General features: G+C 43.9%; 1 protein-coding gene across 16 annotated transcripts in view; it reads left to right on the top strand.

The window, feature by feature from the left end:
• The window catches only part of LOC121548493 (gephyrin), a 166,354-nt gene extending 148,764 nt beyond the window's left edge, over positions 1-17,590 (top strand). For 6 of the 16 annotated variants that reach the window (XM_041859935.2, XM_041859940.2, XM_041859942.2 and 3 more), the window contains 12 exons: positions 6,410-6,502; positions 6,882-6,937; positions 8,423-8,542; positions 9,356-9,414; positions 9,578-9,731; positions 10,174-10,295; positions 12,671-12,782; positions 13,316-13,389; positions 13,607-13,674; positions 13,814-13,917; positions 14,625-14,721; positions 16,238-17,590. In XM_041859935.2, the coding sequence (XP_041715869.1) occupies positions 6,410-6,502; positions 6,882-6,937; positions 8,423-8,542; positions 9,356-9,414; positions 9,578-9,731; positions 10,174-10,295; positions 12,671-12,782; positions 13,316-13,389; positions 13,607-13,674; positions 13,814-13,917; positions 14,625-14,721; positions 16,238-16,371 (1,193 nt within the window). In that variant the 3' untranslated portion in view covers positions 16,372-17,590. The remainder of the gene's footprint in view (positions 1-6,409; positions 6,503-6,881; positions 6,938-8,422; positions 8,543-9,355; positions 9,415-9,577; positions 9,732-10,173; positions 10,296-12,670; positions 12,783-13,315; positions 13,390-13,606; positions 13,675-13,813; positions 13,918-14,624; positions 14,722-16,237) is intronic. The other 10 variants (XM_041859946.2, XM_041859947.2, XM_041859939.2 and 7 more) reach the window with 5 other exon arrangements.
• The last annotated feature ends 5,129 nt before the right edge of the window (positions 17,591-22,719 follow it).

Here is a 22,719-nt window from a genome sequence, read left to right as displayed (position 1 = left end):
AAGGAATTGTCAATAGAGCGCCGAGACAGGATTGTGTCGAGGCACAGATCTGGGGAAGGGTACCAAAAATTGTCTGCAGCATTGAAGGTCCCCAAGAACATAGTGGCCTCCATCATTCTTACATGGAATAAGTTTGGAACCACCAAGACTCTTCCTAGAATTGGCTGCCCGGCCAAACTGAGCAATCGGGGGAGAAGGGCCTTGGTCAGGGAGGTGACCAAGAACCCGATGGTCACTCTGACAGAGCTCAAGAGTTCCTCTTTGGAGATGGGAGAACCTTCTAGAAGGACAACCATCTCTGCAGCACTCCACAAATCAGGCCTTTATGGTAGAGTGGACAGACGGACGCCATTTCTCAGTAAAAGGCAAATGACAGCCCGCTTGGAGTTTGCCAAAAGGCACCTTAAGACTCTCAGACCATGAGAAACAAGATTCTCTGGTCTGATGAAACCAAGATTGAACTCTTTGGCCTGAATACAGTGAAGCATGGTGGTGGCAGCATCATGCTGTGGGATGTTTTTCAGTGGCAGGGACTGGGAGACTAGTCAGGATCGAGGCAAAGATGAACGGAGAAAAGTACAGGGAGATCCTTGATGAAAGCCTGCTCCAGACCGCTCAGGACCTCAGACTGGGGTGAAGGTTCACCTTCCAACAGGACAATGACCCTAATGCACACAGCCAAGACAACGCAGGAGTGGCTTCAGGACAAGTCTCTGAATGTCCTTGAGTGGCCCAGCCAGAGCCCGGACTTGAACCCGATCTAACATCTATGGAGAGACCTGAAAACAGCTGTGCAGCGACGCTCCCCATCCAACCTGACAGAGCTTGAGAGGATTTGCAGTGAAGAATGGGGAAAACTCCTCAAATACAGGTGTGCCAAGCTTGTAGAGTCATACCCAAGAAGACTCGAGGCTGTAATTGCTGCCAAATGTGCTTCAAGAAAGTACTGAGTAAAGGGTTTGAATACTTATGTTAATGTGATATTTCATTTTTTTTGAAAAGCTGTTTTTGATTTGTCATTATGGGGTATTGTGTGTAGATTGATGAGGGAAGTGACTATGCATAGATAATAAACAGCAAGTAGCAGCAGTGTAAAAACAAAGGGGGGGGGTTCAATGTCAATTGTCCTGGTGGCCATTTGATTAATTGTTCAGCAGTCTTATGGCTTGGGGGTAGAAGCTGTTAAGGAGCCTTTTCGACCCTAGACTTGGCGCTCCGGTACCGCATGCCGTGCGGTAGCAGAGAGAACAGTCTATGACTAGGGTGGCTGGAGTCTTTATTCTGGGCCTTCCTCTGACACTGCCTGGTATATACAGTACCGGTCAAAAGTTTGGACACACCTATTCATTCAAGGGTTTTCTTTATTTTTACTATTTTCTACATTGTAGAATAATAGTGAAGACATCAAAACTATGAGATAACACATATGGAATAATGTAGTAACCAAAAAAGTGTTAAACAAATCAAAATATATTTTATATTTGAGATTCTTCAAAGTAGCCACCCTTTGCCTTGATGACAGCTTTGCACACTCTTGGTCTTCTCTCAACCAGCTTCACCTGGAATGCTTTTCCAACAGTCTTGAAGGAGTTCCCACATATGATGAGCACTTGTTAGCTGCTTTTCCTTCACTCTGATGTCCAACTCACCCCAAAGCATCTCAATTGGTTGAGGTCGGGTGATTGTGGAGGCCAGGTCATCTGAGGCAGCACTCCATCACTCTCCTTCTTGGTCAAATAGCCATTACACAGCCTGGAGGTGTGTTTTGGGTCATTGTCCTGTTAAAAAACAAATGATAGTCCTACGAAGTGCAAACCAGATGGGATGGCATATCGCTGCAGAATGCTGAGGTAGCCATTTTGGTTAAGTGTGCCTTGAATTCTAAATAAATCACATACAGTGTCACCAGCAAAGCACCCCCACACCATCACACCTTATCCTCCATGCTTCACGGTGGGAACCACACATGCAGTGATCATCCGTTCACCTACTCTGCGTCTCACAAAGGCACGGCGGTTTGAACCCAAAATCTCAAATTTGGACTCATCATACCAAAGGACAGATTTCCACCGGTCTAATGTCCATTGCTCATGTTTCTTGGCCCAAGCAAGTCTCTTCTTCATATTGGTTTCCTTTAGTAGTTGTTTCTTTGCAGCCATTCGACCATGAAGGCCTGATTCACACAGTCTCCTCTGAACAGTTGATGTTGAGATGTGTCCGTTACTTAAACTCTGTGGAGCATTTATTTGGGCTGCAATCTGAGGCTGGTAACACTAATGAACTTATCCTCTGCAGCAGAGGTAACTCTGGGTCTTCCATTCCTGTGGTGGTCCTCATGAAAGCCAGTTTCATCGTAGCGCTTGATGTTTTTTGCGACTGCACTTGAAGAAACGTTCAAAGTTCTTGAAATTTTCTGCATTGAATGACCTTCATGTCATAAAGTAATGATGGACTGTCGTTCCTCTTTGCTTATTTGAGCTGTTCTTGCCGTAATATGGACTTGGTCTTTTACCAAATAGGGCTATCTTCTGTATACCAACCCTACCTTGTCACAACACAACTGATTGGCTCAAACGCATTAAGAAGGAAAGAAATTCCACAAATTAACTTTTAAGAAGGCACACCTGTTAATTGAAATGCATTCCAGGTGACTACCTCATGAAGCTGGTTGAGAGCATGCCAAGAGTGTGCAAAGCTGCCATCAAGGCAAAGGGTGGCTACTTTGAAGAATATAAAATATATTTTGATTAGTTTAACACTTTTACATCATTTAGCAGACGCTCTTATCCAGAGCGATTTACAGTTAGTGAGTGCATACATTTTCATACTGGCCCCCCGTGGGAATCGAACCCACAACCCTGGCGTTGCAAACGCCATGCTCTACCAACTGAGCTACACGGGGGGGCCATGATTCCATATGTGTTATTTCATAGTTTTGATGTCTTCACTATTATTCTACAATGTAGAAAATAGTAAAAATAAAGAAAAACCCTTGAATGAGTAGGTGTCCAAACTTTTGACTGGTAATGTAGGTCCTGGATGGCAGGAAGCTTGGCCCCAGTGATATATTGGGCCGTACGCACTACCCTCTGTAGCGCCTTACGGTCGGATACCAGGCGGTGAAGCAACCGGTCAGGATGCTCTCGATGGTGCAGTTGTATAACTTTTTGAGGATCTGGGGACCCATGCCAAATCTCCTGAGGGGGAAAAGGTGTTATCGTGCCCTCTTCACGACTGTCTTGGTGTGTTTGGACCATGATAGTTTGTTGGTGATGTGGACACCAAGGAACTTAAAACTCTTGACCCACTCTACTACAGCCCTGTCGATGTTAATGGGGGCCTGTTCGGCCGTCCTTTTCCTGTACTCTACGATAATCTCCTTTGTCTTGCTCACATTGAGGGAGAGGTTGTTGTCCTGGCACCACACTGCCAGTTCTCTGACATCCTCCCTATAGGCTATGTTATCGGTGATCAGGCCTACCACTGTTGTGTCGTCAGCAAACTTAATGATGGTGTTGGAGTCGTGCTTGGCCACGCAGTCGTGGGTGAACAGAGAATACAGAAGGGGACTAAGCACGCACCCCTGAGGGGCCCCGGTGTTGAGGATCAGCGTTGCAGATGTGTTGTTGCCTACCCTAACAGTCAGGAAGTCTAGGATCCAGTTGCAGAAGGAGGTATTCAGGCCCAGGGTCCTTAGCTTAGTGATGAGCTTTGTGGGCACTATGGTGTTGAACGCTGAGCTGTAGTCAATGAACAGCATTCTCACATAGGTGTTCCTTACTGAACACATCAACTATAGATGTGTGAGAGACAAAGAGAGGAAGTGTGTATGTGTTTCAATAGGATGTCAGTAGCACCTGGTCAGGCTCAACCACCACACTGACAATATGAACTACACATGACAGGGTTTAAACTGTCACTGTGCCAGAGTCACTCACCTCACTGACTCTGGCTCTGTCTGCAGGCTTGGATGTCTTTCACACACCCTGAATATCGAGTTAGAGTGCACCCACACACACACACATGTTCACGCGCACACACACACACATACATTCAGAGGAGTTCAAAGAAGCACCCACACACACACACATTCAGATTCCAAGCGCGCACACACACACACACACACACACACACACACACACACACACACACACTGGTGCTGGAGCATGACTGTCCCCCTAGCTCTTCCTTGGCACTAGCCTCAGGGCCATAGTCAGAGGATCTTAAGGCCATAGTCTCCCCCCTGGCTGTGTCACATCATTCTGGTGGTGGATACACAGTTTGGACAGGGCCAGGGGGCAGGGCTTGGACAGGGCCAGGGGGCAGGGCTTGGACAGGCCAGGGGGCAGGGCTTGGACATGGTCAGGGGGCAGGGCTTGGACAGGCCAGGGGGCAGGGCTTGATTGAGCTCTGTCTCAGTCATAAATATTAAAACAGCCATGGTGGTGTCTCTGTCTCTGTCTCTGTCTGTCTGTCTGTCTGTCTGTCTGTCTCTCTCTCTCTCTCTCTCTCTCTCCTCTATTTTTCCCCTCTATTTTTCCCCTGTATAGCGATGTTTCATTTTGTTTTGAGACAGAGATGTTGGATTAAATATTTAGACAGGAAACAGATGGAACAGCTCCCCTGCTGTTGGGGAGAGGGGTTTGTGTCGGGGTAGGGGAGGTTGTGTGTGTGTGTGTAAATCACACTCTCTCACACACTCACACACACACTCACACACACACTATTTATAGGCTATTAGCAGTTTATGGTATTTTAGTGCAGCGCTTTCTTCTTCCACCCACTCTCTCTTTCTCTTTCTGTGTCTTTCACTCTCTCAATCATTCTCTCTTCATTATATTGTTCTCCCTGCAGTCTAATCTGCAGTATAATCTGGAGTATAATCTTCATTCTAATCTGCAGTTTAATCTGCAGTCTACTCTGCAGTCTACTCTGCAGTCTAATCTTCAATTTAATCTTCAATCTAATCTGCAGTCTCATCTGCAGTCTAATCTGCAGTCTAATCTGCAGACTAATTGTCACTCTAATCGTCAGTCCAATCGTCAGTCTAATCTGCAATCTAATCTGCAGTCTAATCTGCAGTCTAATCTTCAATCTAATCTTCAATTTAATATGCAGTGTAATCTGCAGTCTAATCTTCAATGCAATCTTCAATCTAATCTGCAGTCTAATCTGCAGTCTCATCTGCAGTCTAATCTTCAGTCTAATCTTCAATGTAATCTTCAATGTAATCTTCAATCTAATCTGTAGTCGAACCTTCAGTCGAATCTTCAGTCTAATCATCAATCTAATCTGCAGTCTAATCTGCAGTATAATCTGCAGTATAATCTGGAGTATAATCTTCATTCTAATATTCAATTTAATCTGCAGTGTAATCTGCAGTCTAATCTTCGGTGCAATATTCAATCTAATCTGCAGTCTACTCTGCAGTCTACTCTTCAGTCCTAATTTTCAGCCTCATCTACAGCCTCATCTACAGTCTCATCTACAGTCTCATCTACAGTCTCATCTTCAGTCTCATCTTCAGTCTAATCGTCAGTCTAATCTGCAGTCTAATCTGCAGTCTAATCTTCAATCTAATCTGTAGTCTAATATGCAGTCTCATCTTCAGTCTCATCTTCAGTCTCATCTGCAGTCTCATCTGCAGTCTCATCTTCAGTCTAATCGTCAGTCTAATCGTCAGTCTAATCTTCAATCTAATCTTCAATCTAATCTTCAATCTAATCTGCAGTCTAATCTTCAATCTAATCTGCAGTCTAATCTTCATTCTAATCTGCAGTCTAATCTTCATTCTAATCTGCAGTCTAATCTTCAATCCGATCTGCAGTGTAATCTGCAGTTTAATCTTCTGTGTAATCTGCAGTTTAATCTTCAATTTAATCTGCAGTTTTTTATGATTCTTATACAGATACAGATATTTTCAACATTTCTACTTTTAGATTGTTACATGTGGGGAATTGTGCGCAAGGGACAAGAGGTGTGTGTGTGTGCATGTGTGTGTGTCCTGTTCTGGTCAGGTGGTGAGTCACAGAGATATTGATGAGAGGTGTCACACTCTCTCACTAACACACACACCTCCGGCACATGTCTCTCCGTATCTTCATCTGAATCAGATTCTCCCTCTCCCTCTCCCTCTCCCTCTCCCTGCTCTTCCTCTCTCTACATTCTCCTTCTACCTTTCTTTCTCCCTCCCTCATTCTCTCTCCATATCTCTCCCTTCCTTCCTACCTCTCTCTCTATCTCTGCCTCTGCTCTCTCTCTCTTTTAATCTCTCTCTCTCTCTCTCTCTCTCTCTCTCTCTCTCTCTCTCTCTCTCTCTCTCTCTCTCTCTCTCTCTCTCTCTCTCTCTCTCTCTCTCTCTCTCTCTCTCTCTCTCTCTCTCTCTCTCTCTCTCTCTCTCTCTCTCTAGATGGGATGGGTCGAGTCCTGGCTCAGGAGGTTTATGCCAAAGACAACCTGCCTCCTTTCCCTGCCTCTGTTAAGGATGGTTATGCTGTAAGAGGTCTGTACTGTGGTGCACTGTAGCCTACACACACACACACAATGTACACACACACACACATTGTACTCAGTCTCAGGTCATATTGGCCCCCGTGTAGCTCAGTTGGTAGAGCATGGCGCTTGCAACGCCAGGGTTGTGGGTTCGATTCTCACGGGGGGCCAGTATAAAAAATAAATAATGTATGCACTCACTAACTGTAAGTTGCTCTGGATAGGAGAGTCTGCTAAATGACTAAAATGTAAGTACTGTACTGCTGATATGTCCTTTCTGTTCTGAGTCAGGAGGCACTGAAACACACAGTCAACTAAATGACACACACACACAGCAGCATAATCATACAAACTCATGTCATTACATTAAAACATGTCTTCCTTTTTAGCGGCTGATGGCCCAGGCGACCGCTTCATCATCGGAGAGTCCCAGGCTGGAGAACAGGTCCCCCCCCCCACACACACACACACACACATACACAAACACACTGTCTAAACAGGTGAAGCAACTGGCTTCCCTCACATTCCCCCCTGGACAAACGTTGTATATTGAAGTGAGACTGTGTCAGACCGACAGATGTTGGTGTGTGTTTGTTTGTTAGGAACACACCCCTTTAGCGTAGCGATACCATACTGACTCAGCTTACTGAATTACCCAGCAGCCTACTCCAACGCAGGTGGACCGCCAACCCAAGCTTATTATACCACAGTACCACACACACTGACACATGACACAGTATCACACACACACACACACACTGACGCATGACACAGTATCATACACATACACACACACACACTGACACATGACACAGTATCACACACACACACACACTGACGCATGACACAGTATCATACACATACACACACACACTGACACATGACACAGTATCATACACATACCCACACACACACACTGACACATGACACAGTATCATACACACACATACACACACACACACACACACACACACACTGACACATTAATACACCTGTTGTATGTATGATGAGATGTGTTGTTGTGCCGTTGCTAAGTGTTTGCCTTGCTGTGATTGTTTGGTTGGTTTGATGTCTTGGCCAACATGATAAACATTCCAACGTTTTCTGATTCTAAGAGCGCCTAGGGATCGCTTTCTTTGTAAATGGGGTCGCGAGAGAAATAAATACAAATCCGTCAGTAACCCCCCGGTAGCCTCTAGATGCGTTTGTAAGAAAGAGAGCGCTTTCTGTTTTCTTCCTACAAATGTGGCTTTATCTTCTGAATGATTTAAGCTACAAAATATTAGGATCCCGTCACTGAAAGATAAGAACAAGTATGTGTCTTCTGTTTCCTTCTACAATGCCCTCACGCCACGCAGGCCTCCTGTAGCTCAGTTGGTAGAGCATGGCGCTTGCAACGCCAGGGTTGTGGGTTCGATTCCCACGGGGGGCCAGTATGAAAAATGTATGCACTCACTAACTGTAAGTCGCTCTGGATAAGAGCGTCTGCAAAATGACTCAAATTTAAATGTAATTAGAACAGAATGGATAAGACCAGACTCTAAATCAGCCTGGGGGAAAAACATCATCATCGATGATATTCCTTTCTATACAGAAGATCATACCAAATTATTGCCTGATGATCTTCTGAACTTCCCAATACCTTTCGGATGGATTTCAGTCAATTCAAACCATATTTCCTTCAGATTGTAAAAAACTGTAAAAAAGTAAACATTAGCCTTTGATTACATCACTTTGTCTATGTAATCAAACCCCTTTTTGATATTAAAATGTGGTTACGGGCTAAAAAGGTTTGGTAACCCCTGGCCTAGAGGGACATTCCACAGATACGTTTGCAGTGTGTGTGTACGTGTGAGTTTGTGTCTGTACATTTGCATGTATGTGTGCGTATTTGACACCAGTCTCTCTCTTTCTCTCTCTCTCCCTGCAGCCCACCCACACAGTGATGCCGGGCCAGGTGATGAGGGTGACGACGGGGGCTCCTATCCCCTGTGGGGCAGACGCTGTGGTGCAGGTGGAGGACACAGAGCTGCTCCGCGAGTCTGAGGACGTAAGTCTCACCTTTGACCCCTAACCCTTAGCCATATGGAGAGGGACTTAAGAGGATCTATAGAGGTACGGTGTAATAATAACACAGATATATTCAGGAGGGATAAGTAAGTCAAGTAAGGAAGTAAGCCTTGTCCGAGCCAGAATGGCCCATAGGGAAGCAATAGTGCAATAGGACCTAACTACTGCTGCTTCTACCAAGGGAGATAGGGCCTAGTTCCAGTGTATAGGGTCAAGTTCATGGGGTCCTGGGACTTTGCAGTGTGGCCAGGCAGGGCTGGTGGGAGGATGTTTTGAATGGAACAGTAGTGAAGGTGATAACAGTAGTGAAGGTGATAACAGTAGTGAAGGTGATATCAGTAGTGAAGGCGATTACAGTAGTGAAAGTGATTACATTAGTGAAAGTGATAACAGTAGTGAAGGTGATAACAGTAGTGAAGGTGATAACAGTAGTGAAGGTGATATCAGTAGTGAAGGCGATTACAGTAGTGAAAGTGATTACAGTAGTGAAGGTGATAACAGTAGTGAAGGTGATAACAGTAGTGAAGGTGATAACAGTAGTGAAGGTGATAACAGTAGGGAAGGTGATTACAGTAGGGGAAATGATTACGGTAGGGAAGGTGATTACAGTAGGGGAAATGATTACGGTAGGGAAGGTGATTACAGTAGGGGAAATGATTACGGTAGGGAAGTTGATTACAGTAGGGGAAATGATTACGGTAGGGAAGGTGATTACAGTAGGGAAGGTGATAACAATAGTGAAGGTGATTTTGTGTGATAGCTCCTTACAGGTATGTTGGTTTGTCCTTCTCAGGGCACAGAGGAGCTGGAGGTGCGGATCCTCGTACAGGCCCGTCCCGGACAAGACATCCGGTGTGTGTGTGTGTGTGTGTGCGTGCGTGCGTGCTAGCCTGCTTCCATGTGTTTGTGTGTGTGCGTGTAATAGTGTGTGAAAGTGTGTTTCGATGTTCCTCTGAATACATACCCCCCCTCTTTAACCTTCCTGTTAAACGTCCTTGTCTCCCCTCCCCTCCAGGCCCATAGGTCATGACATCAAGCGTGGGGAGTGTGTCCTATCTAAGGGAACCCACATGGGCCCCTCTGAGATCGGCCTGCTGGCCACCGTAGGAGTCACTGAGGTGGAGGTGCAGAAGTTCCCCGTGGTGGCTGTCATGTCCACAGGCAACGAGGTGAGACAGAGAGTTCCAAACCTCTCAGCTAATAACAGCTAGTTTATAGGTTTTATATCCCATTAAGCCCCTCCACTCTGGTGGATTGATCCGGGCACCACAATCCTAACTGTGGATAATGCAACGCTCTGGTGCCCTTCCCCGCTCCACTCAGACCACTCCCAGACAGGTCTATCTAAATTCTTGCTTGAGAAAGTTTTCTGTTAAAAATATTTTTTTGTTTCTTTTTGACCATTTTAATAGCAAGCTATTACAGTAAGTTACTTAATTGTTATCCAGAAATTAGATTTTTTTTTAAACAGCTGCACTGGGCCTTTAAAACATTTAGCAACAGAAAATGAAAATGAGTGTTTCTTATTGGACAAATCCAGGTAGTCCCTCCCTGTTTCAGGCTGTTTTCTTCTGTTTGGTGCCTAACGAACACATCCCCTGCTGTCTCTAGCTGTTAAACCCTGAGGACGACCTCCACCCTGGAAAGATCAGGGACAGTAACCGTTCCACACTGCTCGCCACCATCCAGGAGCACGGATATCCCACCATCAACCTGGGCATCGTGGGAGACAAGTAGGACTTCACACTCCTCTTCCTGTTCCTCCTCCCTTTATCTCTTCATTCTCTCATCATCTTCTTTCTTATTGTCTTTACGATCCTCCTCTTCCTCTTCCTGTTCTCCCTGTTCCTCCTTTTTCTGTTCGTCTTCCTCTTCCTCCTCCCTTTATCTCTTCAATCTCTACCATCTTCCTCTTCCTCCTACTCCTATTTCTCTCTTTCTTCTCTCCTTTCGTTTTATATTCTTCTTCCTTCCCCTACTTCGCCTCCTCCTCTCGCCTCCTCTTCTATGGTGTGTGATGGTAACAGGTAACTGTTCCCTGTCTATTGGCCCCACAGCCCAGATTACCTCCTCTTCATCTTCTGCCTCCGCCTCTTCCTCCTTTTCCACCTCTTCCTACTCTTCCTCATCCTCTTCCTCCTCATCTTCCTCACCCTTCTCCTCTTCCTCCTCATCCTCTTCCTCCATCTCCTCCTTTCATCTATCCCTCTAGGGGTGGCGGTCTGTGTATATTTGTAAACAGTGCACGATATCTAAGGAAGTCTCGAGGTTTTGCTCGCCTGAGGTAGAGTATCTCATGATAAGCTGTAGACCACACTATCTACCAAGAGAGATTTCATCTTTATTCTTCGTAGCTGTCTATTTACCACCACAAACCGATGCTGTCACTAAGACCGCATTCAATGAACTGTATACGGCCATAAGCAAACAGGAAAATGCTCATCCAGAGGCGGCGCTCCTAGTGGCCAGGGACTTTAATGCAGGGAAACTTAAATCCGTTTTACCTAATTTCTACCAGCATGTTAAATGTGCAACCAGAGGAAGAACAACTCTAGACCACCTTTACTCCACACACAGAGACGCATACAAAGCTCTCCCTCACCCTCCATTTGGCAAATCTGACCATAATTCCATCCTCCTGATTCCTGCTTACAAGCAAAAACTAAAGCAGGAAGCACCAGTGACTCGGTCAATAAAGAAGTGGTCAGATGAGGGCAGATGCTAAGCTACAGGACTGTTTTGCAAGCACAGACTGGAATATGTTCCGGGATTCTTCCGATGGCATTGAGTACACCACAACAGTCACTGGCTTCATCAGTAAGTGCATCGATGACGTCGTCCCCACAGTGACTGTACGTACATACCCCAACCAGAAGCCATGGATTAGAGGCAACATCCGCACTGAGCTAAAGGGTAGAGCTGACGCTTTCAAGGAGCGGGACTCTAACCCGGAAGCCTATAAGAAATCCTGCTATGCCCTCCGACGAACCATCAAACAGGCAAAGCGTCAATACAGGACTAAGATCGAATTGTACTACACAGGCTCCGACGCTCGTCGGATGTGGCTGGGCTTGCAAACTATTACAGACTACAAAGGGAAGCACAGCCGCGAGCTGCCCAGTGACACGAGCCTACCAGACGAGCTAAATTACTTCTACGCTCGCTTTGAGGCAAGTAACACTAAAACATGCATGAGAGCATCAGCTGTTCCGGACGACTGTGTGATCACGCTCTCCGTAGCTGATGTGAGTAAGACCTTTAAACAGGTCAACATTCACAAGGCCGCAGGGCCAGACGGATTACCAGGACGTGTACTCCGAGCATACGCTGACCAACTGGCAAGTGTCTTCATTGACATTTTCAACCTCTCCCTGTCTGAGTCTGTAATACCAACATGTTTCAAGCAGACCACCATAGTCCCTGTGCCCAAGAACACTAAGGTAACCTGTAGCCATGAAGTGCTTTGAAAGGCTGGTCATGGCTCACATCAACACCATTATCCCAGAAACCCTAGACCCACTCCAATTTGCATACCGCCCCAATAGATCCACAGATGATGCAATCTCTATTGCGCTCCACACTGCCCTTTCACACCTGGACAAAATAAACACCTATGTGAGAATGCTATTCATTGACTACAGCTCAGCGTTCAACACCATAGTACCCTCAAAGCTCATCACTAAGCTAAGGACCCTGGGAATAAACACCTCCCTCTGCAACTGGATCCTGACGGGCCGCCCTCAGGTGGTACAGAGGGTAGTGCGTACAGCCCAGTACATCACTGGGGCCAAGCTTCCTGCCATTCAGGACCTCTATACCAGGCGGTGTCAGAGGAAGTCCCTAAAAATTATCAAAGACTCCAGCCACCCTAGTCATAGACTGTTCTCTCTGCTACCGCACGGCAAGCGGTACCGGAGTGCCAAATCTAGGTCCAAGAGACTTCTAAACAGCTTCTATCCCCAAGTCATAAGACTCCTGAACATCTAATCAAATGGCTACCCAGACTATTTGCAGACTATTCGGCACATGTGACAAATAACATTTGATTTGATTTGATATCCCTATATATGGTGTGTGATGGTAACTGGTAACTGTTCTCTGTCTATCGGCCCCACAGCCCAGACGACCTGCTGAATGCCCTAAACGAGGGCATCAGCCGCGCTGACGTTATCATCACCTCTGGAGGGGTGTCTATGGGAGAGAAGGTATGTGAGCAAATAGTGAGTATGAATGGTCATTGGTCATGACATTGCACTATTCTGACATCTTGTGGTCGGGGTGGGGAATTGTGGTGTTAATACTATGTGGGGGGGGGGTGTTGAATTAATTACAATCTCACACAGAACAGGATCATATTTATTTATTGGGATTGGGAATTGTGGTGTTTGATATTTCTGTTTTTACAGCTATTTCATTACATATACAGTACATTTTACACACATTTTACATACGTACATGACATTGTTGAGTTAATACTATGTGGGCTCACACAGCACAGGGTTGTATTTCTAAGGCCCAAAACGAAAAACATTTTGCAACAAAAAAAAAGTACATATTTTTTTCTTGATATACTGATCCAGATACTCGCTTCCTGTTTCAGTGAGTTTTTTTTTTCTCGTTTGGTGCCTGATGAATACACCCCGGTGGTGCACAAGTCTTATGTGGGTTTTAGGTACACATACACTATAACTGTTTTCATCTAATGTTTATATGTACTTTAGAATACTCCAAAATGTGTGATCCTCTTTTTCAGGACTATCTGAAGCAGGTGCTGGATATTGATCTGCATGCCCAGATCCACTTTGGACGAGTCTTCATGAAACCAGGGTGAGGTGGAGGGAGGGAGGGATGGACAGGTGGACCGGTGGATGGATAGATGGATGGATGGATGGATGGATGGATGGATGGATGGATGGATGGATGGACAGGTGGACAGGTGGACAGGTGGACCAGTGGAGGGAGGGATGGATGGACAGGTGGACCGGTGGAAGGATGGATTGTTCATTGATGACCATGTTGTTCTTCTCTTCTCCCATCATATTAGTCTGCCGACAACATTCGCCACTTTGGACATGGACGGTGCTCGCAAACTCATCTTTGCCCTCCCAGGTAGTGTGTAAAGTAAAGAGAAAGAAGGAATCAGACACTCATTTCCAGACTGGTTTCTAACACACTCTTGTTTTCTCTCTCTCTCTCTCTCTCTCTCTCTCTCTCTCTCTCTCTCTCTCTCTCTCCCCCCCCCACGGCCCAGGTAACCCTGTGTCTGCTGTGGTGACATGTAACCTCTTCGTCATCCCCGCCTTGAGGAAGATGCAGGGGATCCTGGACCCACGGCCCACCATCATCAAAGCCAGGGTAAGAACAAAGGCACAGGACTCCATCAATCTTTTGCAATGTGTCTTTCCTCCATTGTTTTCTCTATCCACGCTTTCCTCTCAAAATTCATTGGTCAGAGGTCAGAGGTGAGAGATCTTCTCCTCCAATGCGTTTTGAGAAGGTAATCCAGAAGAGCCCGTCTACCTGGAAGTAGAGGCCAGGAGTTTTGTCTGACCACATGACTTGACCATGTGGCCCATTGACTTGAGAAATCTCTCAGATACGTTTGCAGTGTGTGTGTACGTGCGAGTTTGTGTGTATTTACTGTATATCCTTTCAGAGTTTTTACTGTCCAGACCAGATGGTTATTTAGGGTGGCAGGTAGTCTAGCGGTTAGAGTTTTGGGACAGTTCGCTAGTTCGAATCCCTGAGCCGACCAAGGTGAAAAATCTGCCCAAGTGCCCTTGTGCAAGGCACTTTACCCTAATTGCTCCAGGGTCACCGTTGATAATGGCAGACCCAGGCCGTGACCTCACTCTCCGAGGCTGGCTCAGGGGGAGTTGGGATATGCAAAAAACACATTTCCAATTCACACATGCGTATTAATACAAATATGTGGGGAGTAGTGAACGAGTGCACACTTCAGGAGGGAGGAGAGATTATTGGGATACACCCCCTGATGTGATGTCATGATGAGGTCATCATGTCATGATGAGCCCTGTTGATTGTGTGTTTGTCTCCTGTAGTTGTCATGTGACGTGAAGCTGGACCCTCGCCCTGAGTACCACCGCTGCATTCTGACATGGCACCACCAGGAGCCTCTGCCATGGGCCCAGAGCACAGGTACTGATGGAATATCATTCTATTCTGTTGTATTATTTTATATTCTATTCTATTGTGCACTGCTATAAGGAACGATACACTTCTATACTATACGGCATGTGTGGTCACAGGCTCAATGGACTCTCAATGGACTGGTCATTGGCTTTGTTCATGGGCAATTGTAGAGGGGTAAGCTACAGTCCTCTCATCTAACAAACCCTCTGGCTGTGACTATTTTCACTGTTTTGTATTACATGTAATATTGTATTGCATAAAGAACTACAATTGGATACTGTAGTATTAGACAGTGTAGTATTAGACAGTGTAGTATTAAATACTGTAGTATTAGACAGTATAGTATTGAATACTGTAGTATTAGACAGTGTAGTATTAGACTGTGTAGTATTAGACAGTGTAGTATTAGACAGTGTAGTATTAGACAGTATAGTATTAAATACTGTAGTATTAGACAGTGTAGTATTAGACAGTGTAGTACTAGACAGTGTAGTATTAGACAGTATAGTATTAGACCGTATAGTATTCAATACTGTAGTATTAGACAGTGTAGTATTAGACAGTGTAGTATTAAATAATGTAGTATTAGACAATATAGTATTAAATACTGTAGTATTAGACAGTGTAGTATTAGACAGTGTAGTATTAGACAGTGTAGTATTAGACAGTATAGTATTAAATACTGTAGTATTAGACAGTGTAGTATTAGACAGTGTAGCATTAGACAGTATAGTATTAGACAGTATAGTATTAAATACTGTAGTATTAGACAGTGTAGTATTAGACAGTGTAGTATTAGACAGTATAGTATTAGACAGTGTAGTATTAGACAGTGTAGTATTAGACAGTGTAGTATTAGACAGTGTAGTATTAGACAGTGTAGTATTAGACAGTGTAGTACTAGACAGTGTAGTACTAGACAGTGTAGTATTAGACAGTGTAGTATTAGTAGGCTCTCACTCCCTTGCATGCTGTGGTAGCGAGGTCATCCTGACTGTCATGGGTTTAATCCTCCTGGACATGTGTTGTACTGGGTACTGGCAGAGGGCCTAAAGTGCATTTATTCTCTATCTCTCTATCTCTATCTCTATCTCTATATCTATCTATCTCTCTACCTCTCTACCTCTACCTCTATCTCTACCTCTATCTCTATCTCTATCTCCATCTCTATCTATCTCTCTACCTCTACCTCTATCTCTATCTATCTCTCTACCTCTATCTCTATCTCTATTTCTATCTATCTCTCCACCTCTACCTCTATCTATACCTCTATCTCTATCTCTATCTATCTCTCTACCTCTTATCTCTATCTCTATCTCTATCTCTATCTCTTACCTCTACCTCTATATCTACCTCTATCTCTATCCCTACCTCTATCTCTATCTCTATCTATCTCTCTACCTCTATCTATCTCTCTACCTCTACCTCTATATCTACCTCTATCTCTATCTATCTCTCTACCTCTATCTCTATCTATATCTCTATCTCTATCTCTATCTCTATTCATCCATCCATCCTGTAGGAAACCAGGTGAGCAGCAGGCTGATGAGCATGCGCAGCGCCAACGGTCTCCTGATGCTACCTCCAAAAACAGAGCAATACGTGGAGCTGCACAAGGGAGAGGTGGTCGACGTCATGGTTATCGGTCGGCTATGATGTCATCAAAGGGGGACATTGAGATGGCTTCATAGAGAGAGAGGGGATTCGAATGGGTGGTTCACGGTGCATGTCCACATATCATTGACTATTCTGTAATATGCAACGGCACAGCTAGTTTTTCTTGATTTGGATAACGTTGAGGTATAGTCAACATCTCCATCACAAACCTAGGTACATATGATTAAAAAAAATATTATTAATTTAAAAGATTATAATAGTATTTCAAACAAAGAAAATATAACTTTTAAAGAAAAAAATCTAATTATAAAAAGAGATTTATTCTGTAATATATTATTATGATTCTTCTTATTCTTCTTCTTATCATTATTAGATTATAAGGCAACTTTGTTCCTTTCATTGCAATTGCTTTGTGTGTTCAATGCTAGACCTTATCAATAGTAGTAGCATTTTAATAGAGCTGTAGGTGCCTGCCAGGACAAAAAAAAAAGAAATATTATTTTCTAATTTTAGTGGGAAAAAAGTATCTGGTTTTTTTTTTTTATATGAAGAAAAACACTGAGGAAGACTCCAGATTTCCCACGGTGCTCGTGTAAGAGGAAGGAGGGTAGGGTATAATCTAGGTGTACTTCCTCTGTGGTGTGTCGCTTGAAAGGTGACACCACACACTTCTATTTTTCTCTCGTTAGTATGCATCATAATGGCTTCACAAAGAGCTTTGCTTGTTGTTTATCTTGTGAGTCTTGTTTATGTGCGCAGTGCCAAATGCCTGGGCAAGGATGAGGGTGGTGCTGGGAGAGAGGGGGGAGGGGGACAGTCACCCACCCACCAACCTGCCCAGACCCTGAAGCTTCCTTATTTATCACCTGACCAGGTGCAACTCCGCCCCCGACCCCCCCAGGGAGCGTGGTTACCTGGGAAAAACAAAAACAATATTTTATTTTAATCGACTAAGAGAAAGGGGGAAAACACACTGAATAAAAAGAAACAGCTTCTTTAAGTGCTGACAGCCTTTTTAACCAACTTCACAAAAAAATGTACAGAAAAAAAGAATATGAAGATGAACCATATTGTACAGATATGTGACCAGCACTCCTAAGGAAATTACTATTATTAAGCAATGAGGAGACATTGAACAACGCTGTACTACAATACATTTTCTGTAATGATATGAAACTGATGAAAGAGACTACGATAATAAAAATCCTTGATCATTATGTAAAAAAAAATATTGTTGGGTTTCCTTTTTTTTTAATAAAATATATTCAAAGAAAAATAAGTGATTTTGTTCATTGATGCATGCAGTAACACCTTGTTTGAGGGTGGTCCACTAACATGATCAAGTTCATGACCAGTTCCTTCATTTGTATTCATGAAGCATCTCAGTATGAGTGTTGCCTTTTACATTATAATGAATAGACAAGGGGTACTGATCCTAGATCAGCGCTGCTACGCTGAGACACCTTATGAACGTGGGCCCTTAACTTCCTGCATCTGGACGTAGCCTACGTGAAGAAGCCTATAGGCCATTGAAAGATCAAACCCTAAAAAGAGAAAGAGGTTAAGTATACAAATGTCACTGAGAGACGAGAGCGGATTACCCTCATAGAAAATACAGTCAAAATACTGAAGCTGTGTGTGCGCAGACAGATACTGTGCAGGTGACGCTGACTGACTGTCCCTAGAATCATTCATCCTGAAAGCGCCAACATATTTTTAGCTTAGAAGCGCCAACTAGGGTCTTTTTTTTTTTTGTTGCAAAAATTATTTCAAGCATTAACACTTTTAATTTCATTAACCTTTTGTAACACAAGCAAATTGTTTGAATTCCCCAAAAGAAGCATATATTTCTTTAGAATTTTCACACATTTCAAATTTGATGTTGAACAGATATTTTAATCAATTTCATCCATAGCCACTTGTACTGAAAAGTGTCTGTTATTCATTCATAGTGTTGTGTTTCTGTGATACTCAGAGGCTGAGAAATTAGCGATTGAGCTAATCTGACATACCGGTACGACCTAAAATGGCCAACAATATGGGCGCCGGTGCCATCAGACTTTTACGGCATTGCCATCAGCTATCAGCCATTGAGGAAATGCTTCCTTTGAAATCAATGAAAGCTGCTATACTGCCCGTGTTGCACTCGCGTTGCGTCACGTCCAATGGCATTGTCCAAGCTCAAGAATCGCAGAGGTTAAATTCTCCATGGCTGAGGGGCGCGTTTATTCTATCTTGTGTATTGAAATAATTAGAAATAAAGTTGATTTTGGTTGCATATGGTCTCATCTATACACCACTGGTTATTTTTTATTAAGATTTATGAAGTCAAGAACCAACATTTACTAGCTAGCAGAAGCTAGCTAGCTACATTGACTATGTTCACAATGTAAACAAAAGCAACTTGTGTAATTAGAGTATCATATAGTACAACCACTACCAAATATTTTATTAGTACTTGCGAAAAACTGGAACAAAGCTACTGTACTTACACATAATGGATGAATGTGTTAAAGTACAGTACAGTACAGGACAACACAGTACAGGACAGGACAGGACAGGACAGTACAGGACAGGACAATACAGTACAGGACAGGACAATACAGGACAGTACAGGACAATACAGGACAGTACAATACAGTACAGTACAGGACAGTACAATACAGTACAGTACAGGACAATACAGGACAATACAGTACAGGACAGGACAATACAGAACAGTACAGTACAGGACAGGACAGGACAATACAGGACAGGACAATACAGTACAGGACAATACAGGACAGTACAGTACAGGACAATACAGGACAGTACAGTACAGGACAGGACAATACAGGACAGTACAGGACAATACAGGACAGGACAATACAGTACAGTACAGGACAGGACAATACAGGACAGGACAGTACAGTACAGTACAGGACAGGACAATACAGGACAGGACAATACAGGACAGTACTGTACAGTACAGTACAGTACAGTACAGGACAATACAGTACAGTACAGTACAGTACAGTACAGTACAGTACAGTACATGACAATACAGTACAGTACAGGACAGGACAGTACAGGACAATACAGGACAGTACAGGACAATACAGGACAGGACAATACAGTACAGTACAATACAGGACAGGACAATACAGGACAGGACAATACAGGACAGGACAATACAGTACAGGACAGGACAATACAGTACAGTACAGTACAGTACAGGACAATACAGTACAGGACAGGACAATACAGGACAATACAGTACAGGACAGGACAATACAGGACAGTACAGGACAGGACAATACAGGACAGTACAGGACAATACAGGACAGGACAATACAGGACAGTACAGGACAATACAGTACAGGACAATACAGGACAGTACAGTACAGGACAGGACATTACAGGACAGTACAGGAAAATACAGGACAGGACAATACAGTACAGTACAGGACAATACAGGACAGGACAGTACAGTACAGTACAGTACAGGACAATACAGGACAGGACAATACAGGACAGTACAGGACAGTACTGTACAGGACAGTACAGGACAGGACAGGACAGTACAGTACAGGACAATACAGTACGGTACATGACAATACAGTACAGTACAGTACAGGACAGGACAATACAGGACAGTACAGGACAATACAGGACAGGACAATACAGTACAGTACAGTACAGGACAGGACAATACAGGACAGGACAATACAGTACAGTACAGGACAATACAGGACAGGACAGTACAGTACAGTACAGGACAATACAGGACAGGACAATACAGGACAATACAGGACAGTACTGTACAGGACAGTACAGGACAGGACAGGACAGGACAGTACAGTACAGGACAATACAGTACGGTACATGACAATACAGTACAGTAGACAGTACAGGACAGTACAGGACAATACAGGACAGGACAATACAGTACAGTACAGTACAGGACAGGACAATAAAGGACAGGACAATACAGGACAGGACAATACAGGACAGTACAGGACAGGACAGGACAATACATGACAGTACAGTACAGTACAGTACAGGACAGGACAATACAGTACAGGACAGGACAATACAGTACAGTACAGTACAGGACAGGACAATACAGTACAGTACAGCAGGACAGGACAGGACAATACAGTACAGTACAGTACAGTACAGTACAGGACAGGACAGGACAGGACAATACAGTACAGGACAATACAGGACAGGACAACACAGTACAGTACAGGACAGGACAGGACAACACAGTACAGGACAGGACAGGACAGGACAGGACAGGACAGGACAGGACAGGACAGGACAAATACAGTACTGAGGAGTTTTAGCTCTAACTTTGGATAATATGGCCTATAACTAAGTTCCAACTACATCTGAAAGATGAGACTCTCGACATACATCTACCTCTGTACCAAATTTGGTGCTTTTATCACAAAGTTGACTATTGATTCCACATTTTCAGCTTTAGGCGCCCGCATACACGGATCGATTTGCTCCTACCAGATCTCAGCTACGCGAAGCGAACGTCTGTGCCTCGCATCCACCCTTAAAGGACCTTAGCTTGAAAAACTTGAAAAAAGGCAATATTACTGTTTGTCCTGCTTGAGATGCTGCAGCAACAACATAGCCAGTATTCACTTCCTCAAAATAGTTTGAATTAATCTACGATAAATCAAGAAATCTGCAGTGGTGTAAAGTACTTAAGTAACAACTTTTACTTTTACTTCACTACATTCCTAAAGAAAATAATGTAGTTTTTACTCCATACATTTTCCCTGAGACCCAAAAGTGCTTGTTACATTTTGAATGCTTAGCAGGACAGGACATTTGTCCAATTCATGCACTAATCAAGAGAATATCCCTGGTCATCCCTACTACCTGATCTGGTGGATTCACTAAATACAAATGCTTCGTTTGTAAATTATGTCTGAGTGTTGGAGTGTGCCCCTGGCTATCCGTCTGATTTACTTAATGTAAGGAATTTGAAATTATTTATACTTTTACTTTTACTTTTGATACTTAAGTACATTTTATCAATTACATTTACTTTTGATACTTAAGTACATTTAAAACCAAATACTTTCAGACTTTTACTCAAGTAGGATTTTACTGGGTGACTTTCTTTTTTACTTGAGTCATTTTCTATTAACGTATCTTTACTTTTACTCAAGTATGACAATTGGGTACTTTTCCCACCACTGGAAATTAATTTTGTCATTTTTGCCGAGGAGATCTTAGTTGCGAAATTTTACAACTAACTAAGATGTTTGGTGCAGTATTTCTCAAGTGAAAAAATTTGCATGAAAATGAATTATCTCTTGTTGAATGACAATAAACACTTCATTGAATAATCCCATCCATAGTTCCCACTCCTACTAGGAGTAGTACAATCACCAACAAACAGGCATAGACTTTGGCTACCAAACTTCGACTTGCCTCAAGAAAAAATATTGTGCGCTCCAACAGCTGAAAAAAACTCTGCCGAACATCAAAACGTCACAACATTTTGTCATAATATATATGCTAACTGTTCCAACTGGGAAGCATGTGACAGGCTTAACCCAGATAGCAAATAATTTCCTCCCGCTTGGTATTTGGCAGATGCTACCTTGCATTCTGTCAAACAGTCTTGCCATCGCCACATCCTGGACTGGGGGATAAGGCCTATTTCAGGGACTTGTTTCTGAAGACCATTCTTCACAGTAACTTTTGATATTATTAAATGTGTTTGTCACGCCCTGACTCTGGGGACTCTTATTTGTTGAGTCAGGGTGTGTATTTTCATTGTGGTGTATTGTCTATGTTGTATATTCTAGTATGTGTATTTCTATGTTGGCCGGTGTGGTTCCCAATCAGAGGCAGCTGTCGCTCGTTGTCTCTGATTGGAGACCATACTTAGGCAGCCTATTGGCACTAGTGGGTTGTGGGATCTTGTTCCGTGTTAGGTATGTTGTTTGTGTACCTTGGACTTTGTCGTTGTGTTTAATAGTCAAATAAACATGTATGCATGTCATGCTGCGCCTTGGTCTGACCCGTCGATGAACGAACGTGACAGAAGATCCCACCAAACGAGGACCAAGCAGCGTGTCCAGGAGCAGACAGCCTGGACATGGGAGGAGATTCAGGCCGGGATGAATCGCCGTCCTTGGGAGGAGACAGTGGAGGCGCGGTATAGAGAGGAGCAGCGGCAACGCAGGAGGCGCCGGCCGAGGAAGAAGCCCGAGAGACAGCCCCAAGAAAATGTTTGGGGGGGGGCTAAAAGGGTGGTTGGCGGAGCCTAGTGTTAGAGCAGAGCCAACTCCCCGTACTCACGCGAGGAGGCGTGTGACTGGGCAGGCTCCGTGTTATGCGGAGCTACGTACTGTGTCGCCAGTGTGCCGGCACAGT

Source organism: Coregonus clupeaformis, chromosome 33 (assembly GCF_020615455.1).
Source record: "Coregonus clupeaformis isolate EN_2021a chromosome 33, ASM2061545v1, whole genome shotgun sequence".
NCBI lineage: Eukaryota > Metazoa > Chordata > Actinopteri > Salmoniformes > Salmonidae > Coregonus > Coregonus clupeaformis.
This window is presented reverse-complemented; position numbering and strand designations above follow the sequence as displayed.